The sequence below is a fragment of the Solanum verrucosum genome, unplaced genomic scaffold, assembly GCF_900185275.1.
Source record: "Solanum verrucosum unplaced genomic scaffold, falcon-dt-bn FXZP01000238.1, whole genome shotgun sequence".
Taxonomy (NCBI): domain Eukaryota; kingdom Viridiplantae; phylum Streptophyta; class Magnoliopsida; order Solanales; family Solanaceae; genus Solanum; species Solanum verrucosum.
In genome coordinates, this window is record NW_026020630.1 from 3,764,121 (window position 1) to 3,783,206 (window position 19,086).

The 19,086-nt window shown below is 33.2% G+C and overlaps 1 protein-coding gene across 1 annotated transcript; it reads left to right on the forward strand.

Moving 5' to 3' along the window:
- Nucleotides 1-1,089: 1,089 nt before the first annotated feature.
- On the forward strand, nt 1,090-1,785 carry LOC125811793 (E3 ubiquitin-protein ligase RMA1H1-like). The gene has a single exon (XM_049491335.1). It carries the CDS (start codon nt 1,090-1,092, stop codon nt 1,783-1,785), a length of 696 nt encoding a protein of 231 aa, XP_049347292.1.
- Nucleotides 1,786-19,086: the final 17,301 nt, after the last annotated feature.

Here is a 19,086-nt window from a genome sequence, read left to right on the forward strand (position 1 = left end):
CAACAATATCCAATTTTATAGAAAAAAATTGAAGTTTATAAATTTATGATTTTAATTTCTTAAAAGTTATTTTTGAATTCTAGTTAAATTAATAATTTACATATATTAAGATATTTTAAGAGATAAATATAAAATATGGACCAATGATAACATAAATCAAAGAACAAATAACCACAAGAACAATACGAAAGAGTTCATTGCTTTCCCTTTACTTGTAATAACTTTATTAGTATTATATTTTAATTTGTACACGATAAATTTCCTATACATATAGAAAACTTGTATGTATAGGCGTGTCTTCAAAAACCACTATATATAGAGCTCACCTCAAACATTTTATTTCATCTTTCAAGCTTCCAATTTCACCTCTTTTACAAATTATTATTTGGGTATTTATTTTCTTGATATTTTAAATCTTTATATCTGTTTCTTTTCTGTTTACTCTGTTTGAACATACTTGAAAGCAACCTTCAATTTTCTTGGAAAAAAATAATCAAATCTTTGTGTTATATAAAGATCTATGTTGTTTTGTGTTTGTTTCTCCAAAAAATGCATTACTTTTGGAGGATCTGATACGTACCTGTTGACAGAGAGTCTGAGCAATAGAGCTAGAAATAGATGAGTTGAACTACTTTTTTTAATTTATAGCTACCTAGCTAGCTAACCTTACATGTTGTTTTCTTTGTTTTAACTAAAACTTGTTAACAACATCCTATTTTGATAAATCATTTTTTGACTCCTTCACCATTTCCTGTACTTTTCCAAGTTTTTTTTGGCTTCTTTTCGCTCTCTATTGTCCTTAAGCCTTCATAGGTGCAATTTAACAATTTATCTATTATAAATGAACATAAAATTGCATCGAGGATACTATTTGGTGAACTATTAACCTCAAATGAGTCTAAAATCTCCGACTCATCAGAAGCTTATGGTTTTCGTTGGATGGTTGTTGAGTGGGTACACACATAGGAAAACTCTATTATTTATGCAGCGATTCATCTGTCTTATCCTGAAATCAATCTGACCTTGTTCGTCTTGTCATATGTTTAACAGGCATATTAGCAAACAGAGAATCAAATCAGGAGGTAAAATATGGCCTTAGAACAGCTTTTCCAAGACCAAATAGCAGAAACTACCTTTGATCAACGCAATATTTCCTTCAAAAAATGTAAGACAATTGATCTTGATAAACTTGAAGAAAATTCACCAGGAGGTTTCGAGTGCAACATTTGCCTGGATGTTGTACATGATCCTGTTGTTACATTATGTGGTCACCTCTATTGTTGGCCTTGCATCTACAAATGGATACATTTTAAGACCATTTCATCAGAGAACATCGATAACCAACAGCCAAATTGCCCTGTTTGCAAAGCTGAAGTCTCACAAAAAACATTGATTCCACTCTATGCTCGCAGTCAAGCTACAAAAACATCTGAAAATAAGGCCTTGAATTTTGGTATAGTCATACCACAAAGACCTCCTAGTCCGAGATGTAGGAGTCACGGACTAATAGGAACTACTGATTCAATTCCATCACAACAACTTCACCATCGAAATCATTCACTACAGTCTCCAATATATCAACCTTATATGACCGAACCTATGCTAAGCCCCGGTGGCATGTCAATAGGGGAAATTGTTTATGCACGAATGTTTGGGAACTCATCAACTACTAATTTGTATACATATCCAAGTTCAACTCATCAACTATCACACGCGGATCGATCACTTAGCAGAGTCTGTTTTTTCCTATGTTGTTGTTTAGTGACATGTCTTCTATTGTTCTAACCACTTGACTATACTGATAACAAGAAGTAATGTAAATGCTTAAAGTAAGAACACATCTGTTAACATGGAAACCTCTTTGCTTAAGGGAGGAAAAAACCATGACCTGTAGTTTTCTCAAAACTCCAATAACTTCAAACAACTAGTGAATACAGACTGCGATACTCACAAGGATTAATCTTACACACCTTGTAACACCTCTATTAATGGAGAAGCGGAAGACAAAGAAGATAAGCGGAAAGCTAAGTTAGACAAGATTGCAGCAAGGCAGAAATTATGAGAGCTAAAACATTGTCAAGTTCAATTTCAAATGAGTATTTCAAATACATTCTCTTAAAACATTCGTTTCACTTTCAAGCAATCTAAGTCATACGAAACAAAATAGTCTCTACAAAATTAAAACTAAAGATAGCAATTTCAACTTGAGAAAACAACTTTATAACTGATCGATAGAACTGGATTATCGACCATGTTGATTATTCATCAGGAAATTTGCTATTGTTGAAATCTGGACCCTCGGTGTCTCTACCAACTGCATATGTAGAAAGTGACTTTATGAGATAATTAAGTGACCGTCTCAGAAGTCAACTCTATCGAACTAGTAAGGGAAGTGAGATAGAAGCAAAAACTTACTGCCATGTTCATTAGGTAGGGTAGCACTTGGAGATGTAGAATTTTGGAAGCTGATATCATCCTTAGGATTGTAATTGACAAATGCATCCCAATATTGCCACTCATTTGGATCACTTCCTTCAATAGCATTTGCATCTGATGCCGCGACGATGTTGCTTGGATCAAACATGTTTTGTTCACCAATATCTTGCTGAAAATTAGCATTTGTTGCTCCCAATCCATTAAGTGTCACATTTCCAACATCTGTATTAGTTATCATTGCGCTACCTGCATATGTTGTTACATGGGCAGCATTGAGATCTAAGCTATAACCATTTTGAGTATGATGATAAAAACCGTAATCATGATGATTTCCACTATTAAACTCCAACAAAGACCTATAATTAGTGCTCCCAATAAATGTACTTACTAGACCCATTGTTCCAAATAACAGGCCGTGTTGTTGTTGTCCACTACCAACATCATTTTGGGCTGACAAAAATGTGTTGAGATAATTGGGTTGAACCTGAAGTTGTGGGTGATGGGGCTGCTGCTGAGTTGAACTACCAAAAATGTTATTGGTATAAACTGGTGGAAAATCTGGGACTCTTTGGGTTTGATTTGGAACATTTGTTTGAAGACGAGGCATTTCCCCATATTTTTCACAGTTCCTTCTTTTTGTTCTTTCTAATGATGTGTCATAGCTACTTCTTTGTTGAGAACCACTTGAGGATTCGTGACAAATATATTCTCTCTCTTCTTGAAGTTTCTCATCTTTGCTACGACATTTTTGAAAGAAGAAAAAAAATCAAAGGAGAGTTGGACCATGGATATATATAATTATCATCTCAACTCATCGTTTTTAAGGTGTGACATGAAACGCATGACACAAAGTCATTTCTAATAAAAAAAAACGTTTTTGTTTGTAATGGATGAACGATTAAAAACTTTTGAATTAAAGATTGACAATAATATTATTTCATTGAATAGTTATTACAATAAAATAAAAATTAGCAAGAAATAACTTCAATATCTAAGCATGCAATAGAAGTTTTGATTAAAAAAATTAGAATAAAGACGAGAATAATTTCCAAACATTTATTGGTGGAAGTGATGTAAAATCATTATTTTATCTGATAAATGATTTTGATAAAAATTAAAATTAAAATCATACATAATTTACAACTTAAATTTTTGTAAGGATAATGTACCTGAAGACGACTTGAAATTTGCTTAATGGTAAGACCTGGCATATTCATCACTTCACGGATGGCTGACGGAAAACATCCTACATGTTTTATTAGAATGTAAAATTAATTTAATCAATATTTCAGTATTCCTTTATCAAACTGAGATATATATAAATACAATAATTACTACTCCTTAATTCCAAACAGATTGACGTTAGCTATAAGTGTAAATTCTTACTTTATATATATATATACTAGTGAGTCAACTTACTTCCGTCACCAAGTTGTTCCACAACTTCTGTGAATTTGACACGAAGATCATCAGTCCATTTTAAGCAGATCTTACGCATAATAGTCTTATTTCCTTCATTAATCTCTTTTGTGCTTTTTCGGCCTCTCTTCCTCCTCAACTTATGTTTTCCATTTGATACAACATTGTTATTATTGCTTTGTTCCTCAGTATTAATAAGCATATTCTTCTCTCGATCTCATTCTTCATCTCCAACACTGATATGATCTCTTTGTGTTTGCCACAAGAATGTCACAGTTTGCTCGACAAGTGGCTTCTTCGAGCAAATGTAAGCTCCGTTGTCCAAAGTTTTCTTCACTAAGAATTCATCGTGTTCATCATAGACAACAACTGCATAATTATATCAAGAAGCTAACAATTAAAATTGAATAATATTATTATACATTATGCAAATAGTTAATTTCACATATATTTACTAAATTTTATTTATTATGACAAAAATATTGTTACAAAACAAATGTTTATCATATAACTATAACAAAAAAGAACTAACAACGGATAGCTTTCATCTACAACAATAAAACGTAAAAAAGAGATACATGTCATATTCATCGAAACAATATGTGACTATTTAATTTCATGGATACCATCTGAATTTTGCTCAGTGTAACAATAATTTTACAAAATAACCACTATATTAAAATTTTAAAAAATAGCAATGGATGATTTAAGTCGCTTAATAATAAAAGTAATCGCTAATCTTATTTAACATGTGGATTATAAAAAAATTATTTAGCTACATACTATTTAACAATAGATTAAGATGTATTTTATAGCTAATTATTTTTTTATAGTGTATTAATTAAAATAACCTACTTTACCGTCTATATGTCACAACCCAAATCCGGATGTGATGGCACGTGTCCATTTTCCACCGGACACGTCAGCCTAACCCAACCACAACGATAGAGAAGTAGAAATACGAGAATAAAAGATAATAAATAAGCGGAAGCCTTTAATTAAGACTCAACACTACCCAGAATTTGGTTGTCACATGTACAAACCTCTAAATACAGAATTCGAATAAAAATATACAAGTCTCAGAGTATAGTTCTCGAATAGAACAAAACTGAAAGTAAAGATAACTCAAGGGCACGTCTGGAATGAACCGCTACCTCTCGAGTATGTCCAGAAGCTCAATCTGCTAAAGAAAATACTAAGCTGAATCTGAGAGAGCTGTCAACCTACACAATTGTGTAGAAGCAAGGGTGAGTACCGAAAACCACAGGTACTCGCAAGTAACTCTAAACTAAGCAAAACTAGCAGCTACAAACAACTCCTTTCAATCCCAACCGAACCACCGAAACTTCAATCTAGCAGCAAACCAACCAATCTATACTAAACATATCATATTCAACAGCCAGAACCAACAGTATATCCTCATCAACCTCAGATCAACAAATAAGAGCAAGTAGATCAAATTCCACATAAGAAGGGTAAACCGATACAATCCCAACATCACAGACAAAGATAAGGCAAATGCGATGCAAAATGCAATAATGATGTCATGTAGTCGTGATGCATGTCTGTCCTACGATACACATCTGTTGACGTAATCAGTCCGCGCTGAATACTCAAATCAGAACCCATGGGGGCCACACATGAACCATGTATCACCGGCGAAACCAGATCCCATCGGCATCTAAATCGCTAGCCGGAGCTAGTCTCAACTGTGTCTCATATCCATCCATCCTCATATCAGTGTCTCAGAACTCATGCAACAGATAGTTCACACATGGGATGAATAATGAATATGCACATGTCATCAATCACAATCATATCACGATCACATCATAGTATTACACATCATCTGTCTCAATCACAACCATATCACGACCACATCATAGTATTACACATCACCTGTCTCAGTCACAACCATATCACGACCACATTATAGTATTACACATCACCTGTCTCAATCACAACCATATCACGACCACATCATAGTATTACACATCACATGTCTCAATCACAACCATATCACGACCACATCATAGTATTACACATCATCTACCTCAACATCAATGTCCGTATCAATCATAGCCTGCTCATGCTCTTCTATCCCCTCAATATCAGTTATCACATGACTTATTCAACAAATTCAAGTCACATATAACACATTTAGCTCGTTTTATTCCCCATCTTTCATTTACAACAATTTCAATCAGCAAATAAAACCCATCCTCAATCCCCATTACTCCCCAACAAAATTAGGAAAGTAGTCATGCGTAGTCTAAGAGTTTTACAAAGTTTGGAAGCCACTTGCCTTAAAACGAACTCCAAAAGTTACTTAACTTGAGCCTTTCCTTTCCGAGTATAATCCGGATCACGATAATCTATTCAAACAATTATTCACAATCACAATTCGAGTCCAATGACACCAAAATCAAGAAATTTAGGGAAAAAGGGCAAAACGGTCCAAAAGTCTCATATCGGAAAACGATACCCAAATCTAGAAATTTTTTTATGTAAAATGATCCTTAAAGTATTTGGAAGCTAATGGTGAAAACCAATTTGAAAACGGAGTTGAAATCAATTCACAAACTCAATTTGAAGGAAAATCCACGTTCTTGAAGAAGCCTAAAATATTCGGATCCGAAACCCCGACTCGAAAATGAAATATCTCTTGAAAAACATCTTACCCATGCTTAGATAAGTTCAAATATGAAATTTCATCAAAAACGGAGTTAAGATCGACCTTGAAATTCTCAATTTATCAAACTTTAACTTTACCGGGAAAGTCCAAATTGTACGCGGTTAATATGATGAAAATAATCGATGAATCAATAATTTTATGTTAAAATCAGTTTACCCATAACATAAGGATCGTAAATATACCTTTTTCATTAAAAAGGGAGTCCAAATCGATAAAACCCCAATTTTTCCCAAGAGATTTACGGATAGGGAAAAAAACCCAGATAAAGAAATTATGAGAAAATATCGAATTGAAGATTGAATACTAACCCTCATATTAATTCAAGAAGAAAACCCATAAGAATCACTCCATTCCGATCTCTAGAACTCCCGATATGCTCAAAATACCAAATGAACACAGTCTGAGATTTTTATAACAGTACATGGCTGTTATGCATCAGAAAAACAGCAGTTAATCTTTCACTAAAAAGGCCGTAATTTCCTCATACGATAGTGAAATGACCCGGTTCTTTTTTGTAAATGTCTTAAATAATGATACAGACCTGCTCGTTCAATCAGAGCTCAATTTCATGCTCGTTTGCCCAGTCAAATATCATTTCTACTCGGTAAACAATTATTTCTTATTTGCGATAAAAGTCTAATCTCGGGTTAGCAAAAATGCACCAAAATTTGCAGATAAGTCCTATAATTCATGCTCAAAATTTCAGAACCTTCGGAATAATTTTTCGACCTTTAAAACTAATAATGAACCCTTTAATTGCCACAATTTGCTGAAATAGTGTCAAAGCATCCAAGAAGCTTAAAAGTTCACCCAAAACTCATTTGGCACTTCCCGAACACAAACCAAATATGCTACTAGCTTGAAAATGACATTTCGGACTCAATGAAATCGTCGGAATTTGAATTCGAGGTCTCCTTGACCCGGTATCCGATAAGGCGTCAAGAAACTAACTTTAGGCTCAAAAACTCGAAACGCACTCGGGGCCTCTAAAAATTCAACCAAGACTCATTCTAGACTTAGAATCACCCCCTGAATCCAACGGTGCCCTCGGAATTCCATTTCGAGCACCGGAACCTCGTTTGTTGACCAAAGTCAACTCTTGATCAAAATTTCACAATTTTTGCAACTTAGGACCTCAAATCTTCGTTTTAACTCCAAATTCGACTCCGTAAATTCTCATAGACCCGTTTCGACATTCTAAAACTGCTGGAATCGACGGAAATCCGATTCGAGTCTCGAAACTCCAAATGACTCGAAATCGCACTTTTAACCACACTTTAACTCTTAAAAACTCAACTTTTCATCAATTTTTCCTTCAAACCAACTTCGAAAATACAACAATTAGGACTCGGAGCAACTATCGGGAGGGGTAAAACGGTCATTTTATGAAAATTTCCAAAAATGAGCTTTAGGGTCATTACACTATAACAATAAGTGGAGGATAGAATTATAAATACTTACTGACTACGATGATGTTCAAGTCTACAACTTGTGCCAAGAGCTCAAAGCAATGTGAATCCAGTGAAATGACATTGATTATCATTGCATCAATTTTTTTCTTTTCTTTGGAAAGCATTGACATTGCTGCAGGAGCCATAACTTCCGTAACTACATATACCCACGCACTTTGAAATCAGTGAACGAAAATTATGAAAAAAATATTGTACACAAAGGTATCATTTGGACATGTTTGTTTGTTATTCAAATTCAACTGTGAATTTTCATGTTATATTTCTGCACTTTAATTTTTCAAATAACACATATTAATCAACTTATATTATAAATGATGTGTGCAATCTTAACTAGATTGGTTACATAAAAATCTATATATAGTAAAAAAAATTTGTAATTGGATTACTAAAAACTAGAGAAGATCCTAAAGAATATATTTCTAAAAACTATTCCAATTTATTTATGACTTGTCAAAAACAAATAAATATTAAAGCAAAAGATAATAGGATAAATTGTTTTGAGGTAATTTTATTTCATGGATATGTAATTAGATGATCTAACAAAGTATAAGAAAGGAGTTGCCAATTTTTTTGTCTACGTACAACAAAAAACAAAAACAAAAAATAGAAAGGGAAATGTTTTTTTCATGAAAATTAGGTCTCCTTCTTTTTTTTTACTACATCCAATAAAATACAAAAAATATTATCTCAAGTAATAATGATAGACAGATCATCTCTTATCATGTCTTTTCGTGCTCTTTCTCTTCCCTCCCGTCATCCTAATTTCTTGTGCATCCATCACTAATGTAGAATTATTTTTCTTCGAGGATAGATAAATTTGTAAAAATTAAAAAGTGCTATGATAACAAGGAAAAAGAGAAGTTCAAGATTTACAAGATAAATGAAATTTAAAAATGGACGATGCTAAAATCATAAATGGGATAACAAAGACCATATCATTTCGATATCTATATATATATATATATATGAATGTCACACGGCATTTAGTTATTATATCAAAGAAACAAAAAGGTTTAAAAATTCTAGAAATGTCACCTTTGTATTTAGAGCTTCCATTGGATTAGTTTTGGACATAAAAAAAATGATTTTATTGGTGAAACAATTTAATGTTTTGATGTATTTGTTATTGCAACTCTAATTAATATAGAGTTCACTTTAATCATCTCTAGAAGCTTCTTTATATAGTATATGTTACTTGCTTAATTATAAGTATGTTTAGAGTGGACTATACAAATAATTTTATCTAAATAATACCTAGATAGTCCCTCAAATTTGGCAGAATTTGTAAATTGAATACTTAAATTCATCTAGTGATCAGATAGATACTTTTGCTTGGAATATATGCATGTCATAAACACCTAATAACGACATGACAAATTTATGGGTATTGCACACCCCATTGGAACGTAAACGAATTAAATTAATCAATTTCTTCTTCTTTTCACTCAAATTTAGCCAAGTAAATTATCCCATTAATTAAGAAGGTGAATTGATCCTAAGCTATAACCCTAGTTATGGTTCCACAATGGAATATCCTGATTTTAAACTAAATGATCTCAAAGAATGTATAAGTGATTGTTTCCTTTATTATGAGAAAAATATATAAAACTACTAATTATATCATGTTAACCCATTGTTTATGTCGATAAAAAACATAAATATAGCAAATGCTTGATATATAGTAATGGTTGATAATAATGGTAATTGTGATGACAGAGATGTTTGATGACGGTAATGGTGGTGGTCATTGTTATAACAAAGACGACTAATAGTGATGGCTGATGAAAGAAAGAGGTCCATGTAGTTGTTGTGTCCACCCCTAGCTTCTTAGTCAATGGGCATAACATGTTTGATACCTACTACAAAAAAGAGAATCCATTTTAGATAAACATGTCTCTACATAGGCAGCGTGTGGAATGGCCGAAAGCGTAGCTTTTTGGATATATTATCCAAGTCGAGAGTAGAGCTACTAGAAAAGTTGCCTGCTGGAAAACAACTTTCACGTTTGGTTTTGTTGGGACTGAAATAGTTAGGTATCATGCAAAAGCTAGCAAAGCAATCGTTGAATGACCATGAGTAATAATACAAACGAAAAATATACCAAAAGACACAAATATTTAACGTAGTTTGAACAATCGACCTACATCCAAAAGAGGATATGAGCACTATATAAAAGAAAGTACAAAATATAGAGAGGAATAACCTCACACAATTCAATGTAAAAACAAAGAGGTTTACACAAGTGTTACTTTAACACTTGTGTCTCACACATTCTCCCCCTAGCTACACGCAATACACTAAACTCTCTAAGCCCCCTAGGACTACATTGTGAATGTTATTAGGCTAGAAGGAATACACATATAATTTTAGAGTTATAAACATTTTCCTACAACAAAAAGAACTAGCCAAATATGGAAACTGTGTTTTCCTTTTTCTAAAAGAAAAATACTCAATTATGGTAAGAAACTCATGACAAATACTAAACAAATATCTCCATTGGCCTAAATTTATGACAAAATAAATTTGCTCCACATTCTTCACATAATCTTCAATAACTTGCATCTCCTCTGCAAAAATATCTTTGAAAATATTTCTCCAACAAAATTCTTCATTACTATCAAATATGTTACGGTTAGAACTAAACTCGTCAAGATGAACACTTATTTTTGACCTGGTTCAACCATTGGATCATTAAACCATTGAACTTGACTCTGATATCACTTGTTGGGGCTGAAATAATTAGGTGTCATGCAGAAGCTAGCAAAACAAACCTCAAAAGATGATGAGTAATAAGACAAACGAGAAATATACCAAAAGACACAAACATTTGTCATGGTTCGGTCAACTGATCTACATTCACAAGAGGAGATGAAAAAATCACTATATAAAAGAAAGTACAAAATCGAGAGAAGAACGACCTCACACAATTCACTCGGAATACAAAGAGGTTCACACAAGTGTTAAAGTAATACTTGTGTCTCACACATTCTTCCCCTAGCTTCACACAATACGCCAAAACTCTCAAAGCCCCCTAGGACTACATTATGAATGCTACCAAGCTAGAATGAATAAACATCTATTTATAGAGTCATAAATTTTTTCCTACAAGAAAAAGACCTAGACAAATATAGAGATTGTGTTTACCTTTTCCTAAAAGGAAAATTCAATTATGGTAAGAACCTCAAGGCAAATACTAAATAGATTTAGAGAGCGCTTTTTTTATTGAGAATTCCTCGTTCCTTTTCGTGTGAATTTCCTAATGGCGAATATCAACTTGTAGTCCATATCTATTCCATTTCTCGAACCTCAAAGAAAACTATTCACACAAAAATACCTGTTACTAATATTAAGACTTTATTCTAGATCTTAATGATTAAAACCTATTCAAACCAAACAAGTTCTTGAATCTCAAGGATGAGATTATTTTATTAAGTATTAATTACACTTCTTGAGACTTACCAAAATTTAACGCTAGTCTTAGTTGGCTAAAGATTCTGACACATCACTTGAAATAAAAAGAGGTTCACACAAGTATTAATTGTTTCAATTGTTCAGATGATGAATCCATATGTTCAAGTAACAATTTTATGGATCGTTTGGTAGAGTGTATAAGAATAATGTAAAATAGGGTGTATTAGTAATACATGCATTAGTAGTGCTTGCATTAGTAATGCTTGCATTAGTTATGCTTGCATTATTTCTTATACACTGTTTGGTTGGATGTATTAGAAATAACAAATCTTGCATAATTTTCATTAAAAAAATGTATGTTTACAAAATACCCTTCACACTTTATTTCTTTGTACATTTCCTTTGCAACAAGAAAGGAAAATGCATAAGTACCCCCCAGCCTATGCCCAAAATCCCTGAGACACACATAACCTTTACTAAGGTCCTATTACCCCCCCCCCCCCCCAAACTTATTTTATATATAATTTTCTACCCCTTTTGGGCCTACATGGCACTATCTTGTGGGCCCAACGCGTGTTGACAATTTTTTCTTGGTGAGAAGTGAATCTTACATTTATGCTACTCTTTCCGTCTCATATTAGTTGATCATTTATGTATTAAAACATTCAACTATTAGTTATTTCTTTTTCTACCTAAACGATGGTGATGGTTAATAACATCCAAATCCACTCTTCCAAGTGAGAAAATGTACACGAAGTAACATATGCAATATAATTTAGTCAACTATAAGTCACAGGCAAATTTCACACATAACAACACATATGCGATCAAGTAAGGATTTGTTAATCAATACCCCAATTAGTACCACAAATTTTTGTTAATTAATCTTTTCCAATCTCTCTTCTTCTTCTTTTTTTACTCTCTCGAGCTCAAATCAAAGTAACTGAGCAAGTCCTAGGATTAGTCACTCCTTTTAGAAATATTAAAACACAAGAATAATTAAAGAAACAATTTGACTCACTTCATTAGAAATAAAAATCATTCAATACATAAGCAAAACAAGAGATTTATAATCCAAACATTAATCATTAAAAAATTTCATAAACAAGATTTAAGTATGTAATAATATACTACAATCTTAAACATTCAATACATAATAAGGAAACGAAGAAATGAGTAAAGGTTAAGAAATTTCTCATCAAAAGATGAAAATATTTTCCCAATTATAGCTTTTGCAATACAGGAAGATACATAAATGCATTCGATAAGTTATGATTATCATAAATTAACAATATAGGTATAGGCTAATCCATGTTAACAATTAGAGGATCGATAGACCATGACATAATATCAACCCTGTGAGTCAGTAAAATGATAGATCTCGTAAATTAGCTCATCAACTATATATAGATACGATAGGATTATGCAACTCTCATAGCTTCAGTTCACTACCTAAAACAAGGTAATATCCTCTGCCTCCTTCAATTTATTTATTTTTTAGTCTAAACTGATTTATTTATCATAAATTACGAGTTTTGCTCAATTGGAGAAATGGAGGAGAAAAAAAGGTAAGTGAAAAGCTACATTAAACAAGATTGCAACAAGACAAATATTACGAGAGCAAGAACTTGAAAGGAAGAGGGACAATTTCAAGTTCAAATGAGTATTTCTAATACATTCTCTTAATTTGGATAAAGCATTCCTTTCACTTTCCAATAGTTCAAGCAATTCAAATCATACGAAACAAAATAGTTTGTAGAAAATTACAATGAAAGATAGCAATTTCAATATGAGAAAACAACTTTGTCACTGATAGAACTGAATCATCATGTTGATTATTCATCAGGAAATTTGCTATTCTTGAAAACTGGACCCCCAATGTCTTTACTACCTGCATATGAGGAAAGTAACTTTATGAGATAATTGAATGACCATGTGAAAAGTCAATTCTATCGAACTAATATTTCAAATAAATAAAGTGTAGTAAGGGAAATGAAATAGAAGCATAAACTTACTGCCATGTTCATTAGGTAGGATAGCACTTGAAGATGTAGGATTTTGGAAGAGATCACCCATATGATAGTAATCGACAAATGCATCCCAATATTTCCACTCATTTGGATCACTTCCTTCAATATCATTCGCAACGATGTTGCTTGGATCAAACATGTTTTCTTCACCAATATCTTGCTGAAAATTAGTATTTGTTGCTCCCAATCCATTAAGTGTCACATTTCCAACATTTGTATTAGTTATCATTGTGTTACCTGAATGTGTTGTTACATGGGCAGGATTGAGATCCAAGCCATAACCATTTTGAGTATGATTATCCAAGCCGTAATCATGATGATCCCCCTATTAAACGCCAAAGAAGACCTATAATTAGTGCTCCCAATAATAGGACCCGACATTCCAAATAACAGACTGTGTTGTTGTAGTTGACCACCAACATCATTTTGGACCGACAAAGATGGGTTGAGGTAGTGGGGTTGAGCCTGAAGTTGTGAGTGATGGAGTTGCTGCTGAGTTGAAACAGAAAAAATGTTGTTGGTATTAACTGGTGGGAACTCTGAGACTCTTTGAATTTGATTTGGAACATTTGTTTGAAGATGAGGCATCTTTCCAAGTTTTTTGCAGCTCCTTTTTTTTCTTTCTAATGATGTGTTACAACTACTTCTTTGTTGAGAATCACTTGAGGATCCATGATGAATATTCTTTCTCTCTTTTCGAGGTCTCCAATTATTTTCACGACATTTCTGAAAGAAAGAAAAACTCAAAAGAGAGTTGGACTACGGATATAATTATTATCTCAAATTCATTGTCATATATGTATGTTTAAAATGCATGATACAAGTCATTTCTGATAATATACTTTTTTGTAGCTATTCGATGAACGATAAAAATCTTTTGAATTGGCAATTTTATTATTTCATTGAATAAACTGTCACGCCCCGAGCCTACACCCTGGGCGGGACCGGCACCTGGAGACCATTGCTGGCCCCAGGCGAACCCTTGGCCTGGCTTTCTTAACTCAGCGGAAACCTAACTCAACAGAATGACTCAGTGTCATGCAAAGACACATACAACTTAACTAATAAAAATATGGCCCAAAGGGCAATTCGAGTCTCAAAATAGAATATTTACATATATATACATATACATGGATGAGAGACTCAAAACTAACTGACTGACTGACTGACTGTCTATTGAAGCCTCTAATATACTGAGATGGATGTGGGGACAGACCCCGCAACACCCTAATAGAACAAAACTAAGTAAGCAAAATAATTGAGTCCTCCGGAATGCAAGGAGGCTCACCACAGACTCTGGAGTGCTCGGCTGGATCAACGACGCGCATGATGCTGATCCGGGGTACTTGTATCTGCATCATAAGACGATGCAGGCCAACTGGCATCAGTACATGGAATGTACGAATATGTGAGCTGGAAAAGCTGAACCCCAACTTAAGCTTGAAAGGAGAACAAGAGATCACTTACCTTGACTCTGAACAACTCATATAAATAACTGGACTCAAAGTAAAGCAATAAGACACGAGCCACACATATAAAGCTTGTAAAAGAATGTAAACAACTTAGATCGTTAAGGATAAAATGACAACAAACTCCACTTTTCTTTTATAAACATAATACAGCTTTTGTGGGAGGTTCTTTAACCGACAACCACCACTACGAGCCTTAGTGATGATACAACGTTTTACCTCACGTTGCCAAAGGACCATCCTATACCTTGCCATCGATATAGGACCTTACTTTTGCTTAGTGGATCCACTAGCCTAATCTTACGTGATCATCTAAAAAGAATGATACGTCAAGTCCCATGTTGGCGCATGGTTCTTATGGAGAGTTGAGTTAATATGAACTCGTGTCCCCAATTCGGTGCTCAATACTACTCCCAAAAAAAAAATACTTTGGCTCATGCTTTTAAAATATCTTCTTTCTTTGATTGGGATAATTACTCAAAACTTTAGCCCAAAGGCTCCTTTGGGGAAAGAAAACATGATTCCCTTCTTATTCAAATATAATAGCATTTACAATCCTCCTTTGGGAATACTTAGTTCCCTAATAGCTTTCTCTTTTTTTTTTTTAAAAAAAAAGGAGAACTCAACTTTAAACTCATGACTTAGCTTGAAACTAAGACTCATACTCGACTTGAAACTTCACTTGACTTGGAACTATCTTTCCTTGAATCGGAATTATGAATTCAAGGTGTTCGATCACATGTTATGGAAGGATTCTTGAACGCTTAGACGCACTTTGGAACGTCGAAAACAACTATAAAACATAGGTGAATTACTTTGGAACATGCTTGAGAAAGTGAGAAAAGAAGAGGGGAAACTTGGCTGAGACTTCAGATTTCTGGTGACACAGATGGGACTTACGGACGCCATCGACGGACCGTAGATGGAGTTACGGTCCGTACTGCAGGTCCGTAGATTGCGTCAGAGATTTTCCCCAGAATTCATTTAAGAAAAAGACTAAGTGTTGACCTACGGTCCTGACTTACGGTTCGTAGGTCAGGCCACGGACCGTAGGTCGTGACCGTAGATCGATGCCCCAAAAACCAACTTCTGTTCCGATTGACGGTTGACCAGTACGGACCGTCGATCGATCTACGGTCCGTAGGTCAGTACCGTAGATGGGGATCGACAGCCCAGAAATTTCTGCAAATCGATGGTGGATCAACCTTTAAAGGGTCATAGCTCTTAGAATCATAATCCCCTCAACATACAATAGGTTTCAACTTAATGCACAACCCAATCAAGCCTCACAACGAACAATAACTTCAACAACCTCAACAACAATATCAACAACAACTAACAACTTCGACACTTCAACAACAATTCCCAATCTTTTCTCAAAGCATAGAATAAACTTGGTGTGTGTGAGGGAAAGGATCAACCCACACGAAAAACTCACATACCTTGATAGGGATCACCCCCGACGAAAATCCACAATGGTCTTGACAAATCTCCTCTTTCTTCTCTTCTTCTTCTTCTCCTTCTTCTCTTCTTCAATCTCAAGAACCCTAACTCTTTCTCTTTCAAAAATGGGACAAAAATGATCCAAAGATCATCTTAATACAACAATATGAGCTCAAAAGAATTGGCTAGGGAAAAGACTAAAATGCCCTTAATGATTCCCGAACGGATTTCCTTGTCAACTGCCCAACTTTCAAAGGTCATAACTCCCTCATACAAACTCGGAATCGAGCAAACTCGGTGGCGTTGGAAAGGTCGTTCCACGAACTTTGCAACCATAACTGGAATTCCACCTAACTCATCCTGAGCTAGAATTTATGGCTGTTCAAAGTTGGCCAAAATTTCACATTTTCCATACTTCGCCAAAATTTCCAAAACTTTAAATTCTTTCCAAAAAATGAAAATTTCCAATTCTAAGCCTCTTCAATTATTTCATATTGCCGGATGTTACATAAACATAACAAAAGAAAATAAAAATTAGCAACAAATAACTAAACATTTAATAAAAGTTTGTTACTAATCCTCTCTACTTAGCGAGTGTTTTAATAAAAAAAATGTGAGGACTAAAGATGAGAATAATTTCCAAAACATTTACTAGTGGAAATGATGTAGAATTAAAATTTTGTTCGATATTGATAAAAAAATAATTAAAATTAAGATCATTGTAGAAAAGTGGATCTCAGAAGTGTTAGTTGAAAAATCATTCCAAGCTAAATATTATTTAATAATCGAGTATCAGAAAATAACTTCATTAAAAATATATTTTTTTGCAAAATAATACCCCCCCCCCCCCCCCAAAACAAACATAAATACATGATAGATAGATATTACCACTTCATTTTTTTAAAGTATGTACCTGTAAGTGACTGGATACTTGTTTCCTTGTAAGATCAGGCACATTCATCACTTCAACAATGTCTGCCGGATAACATTCTACATGTTCCATAAGGATGTAACTTTAAGTTAATCACTACTTCAATATTTCTATATCAAGTCAAGGTACATGTAAATACAATAATCACTATTTTGTAATCCCAAATAAGTAACGTTAGCTAAAAGTATGAATTCTCATTGTTTATATAGCTATATATATAGAAACAAATTGTAGGCAAAATTAATTACTAGCGAGGTAAACTTACTTCCTTGACCAAGTTGTTCCACAGCTTTTGTGAATTTGGAATGAAGATCAACAGTCCATTTTGCGCAATTCTTACGTGTACCAGTCTTATTAATAACACCGCTACGACTTTCTCCTTCATTAATCTGTTTTATACCTTTTCTCCCTCTCTTCCTCTTCAACTTGTATTTACCAGTTGATACACCATCATTTTCAGCCTTATGGATATTATTGTTATGTTCCTCAGTATCAACATTCATATTCTTCTCTCCAAATTGTTGTTCATCTCTTACAATATTATTATCATAAATTTCATCAACATTCATATGATTTCGGCCATTTGCTTCTAAATCATTTATCGATTTCTCCCTTTGTATTTTTTCTCTCAATACAAGTTGCCATAAGTATTTCACAATTTCCTTGTTGAATGGCTTTTCCAAGCAAAAATCATTTATCATATAACTATAACTAAAAACAAGATTAACAATGGATAGATGTCGTCTCTTGACAATAGATTAATGATAAATTTTATAGCTAATTATATTTTTGTGGTGTATTAATTGAAACAACTGACTTTAATTACCCAATATTTATAACAAGAAGTGAAAAATAGAATTATAAATACTTACCAAGAGAGATTATATTTAAGGTTACAGCTGGTGTGAAGAGTTCAAAACAATGTAAATCTGATGAATTGACAACGATTATCATCATGTCAATTTTTTTCTTTTCTTTGGAGAGCATTGACATTGTCGCAGGAGTCGTAACTATCGTAACTGTATATATCCATACACTTTAAAGTTAGTGAAGAACATGAAAAAAATATTATACACAAAGCTATCATTTGGATATGTTTATTTAATTTCTCGTTGAAATTCAATTATGAAATTTCATATTATGTTGCTATACTTTAATTTATGAAATAACACATATTAATCAACTTATATCGTAAACGGTGTGTGCAATCTTACTAATATATAATATTACTTTAGAGTAACTAACTGTAGGAATATATAATAGAGAAGATTCTATAGGAATATAATTCTAAAGAATACATTCTAATTTATTCTTTGACTTGTTGAAAACAAATAAACACTGAATATATATAGATTAAATACTATTAAAGCAAGATATAATAGGATAAAAAGTTTTAAGATAAATTTATGTAAAAAGTTTTAAGGTAATTTTATTTCATAATAAGTAACGAGAGTTTAGGAGATTTAACAAATTATTAGAAAGGAGTTACCAAAAAAATTATGTTGAAAAGGTTTAACATAGCTTGATTAAGGAACAATCGATATTAAATACTAACAAAGTAATTGAAAATAAAACAAAAATAAATGAGGAAAAAGTCACATGAAAAGATTTTTCTTTTCTTGTCTACATCTAATAAAAGACAAAAAAGAAATTGAAGAAAAAAATCATGAAAATCATATGTCCCTATTTATTTGTTTGTCTACATCGAATAAAAGACAAAAAAGTCATCTCAGATAATAATGATAGCCAGATCATCTCTTATCATGTCTTTATCTCGCTC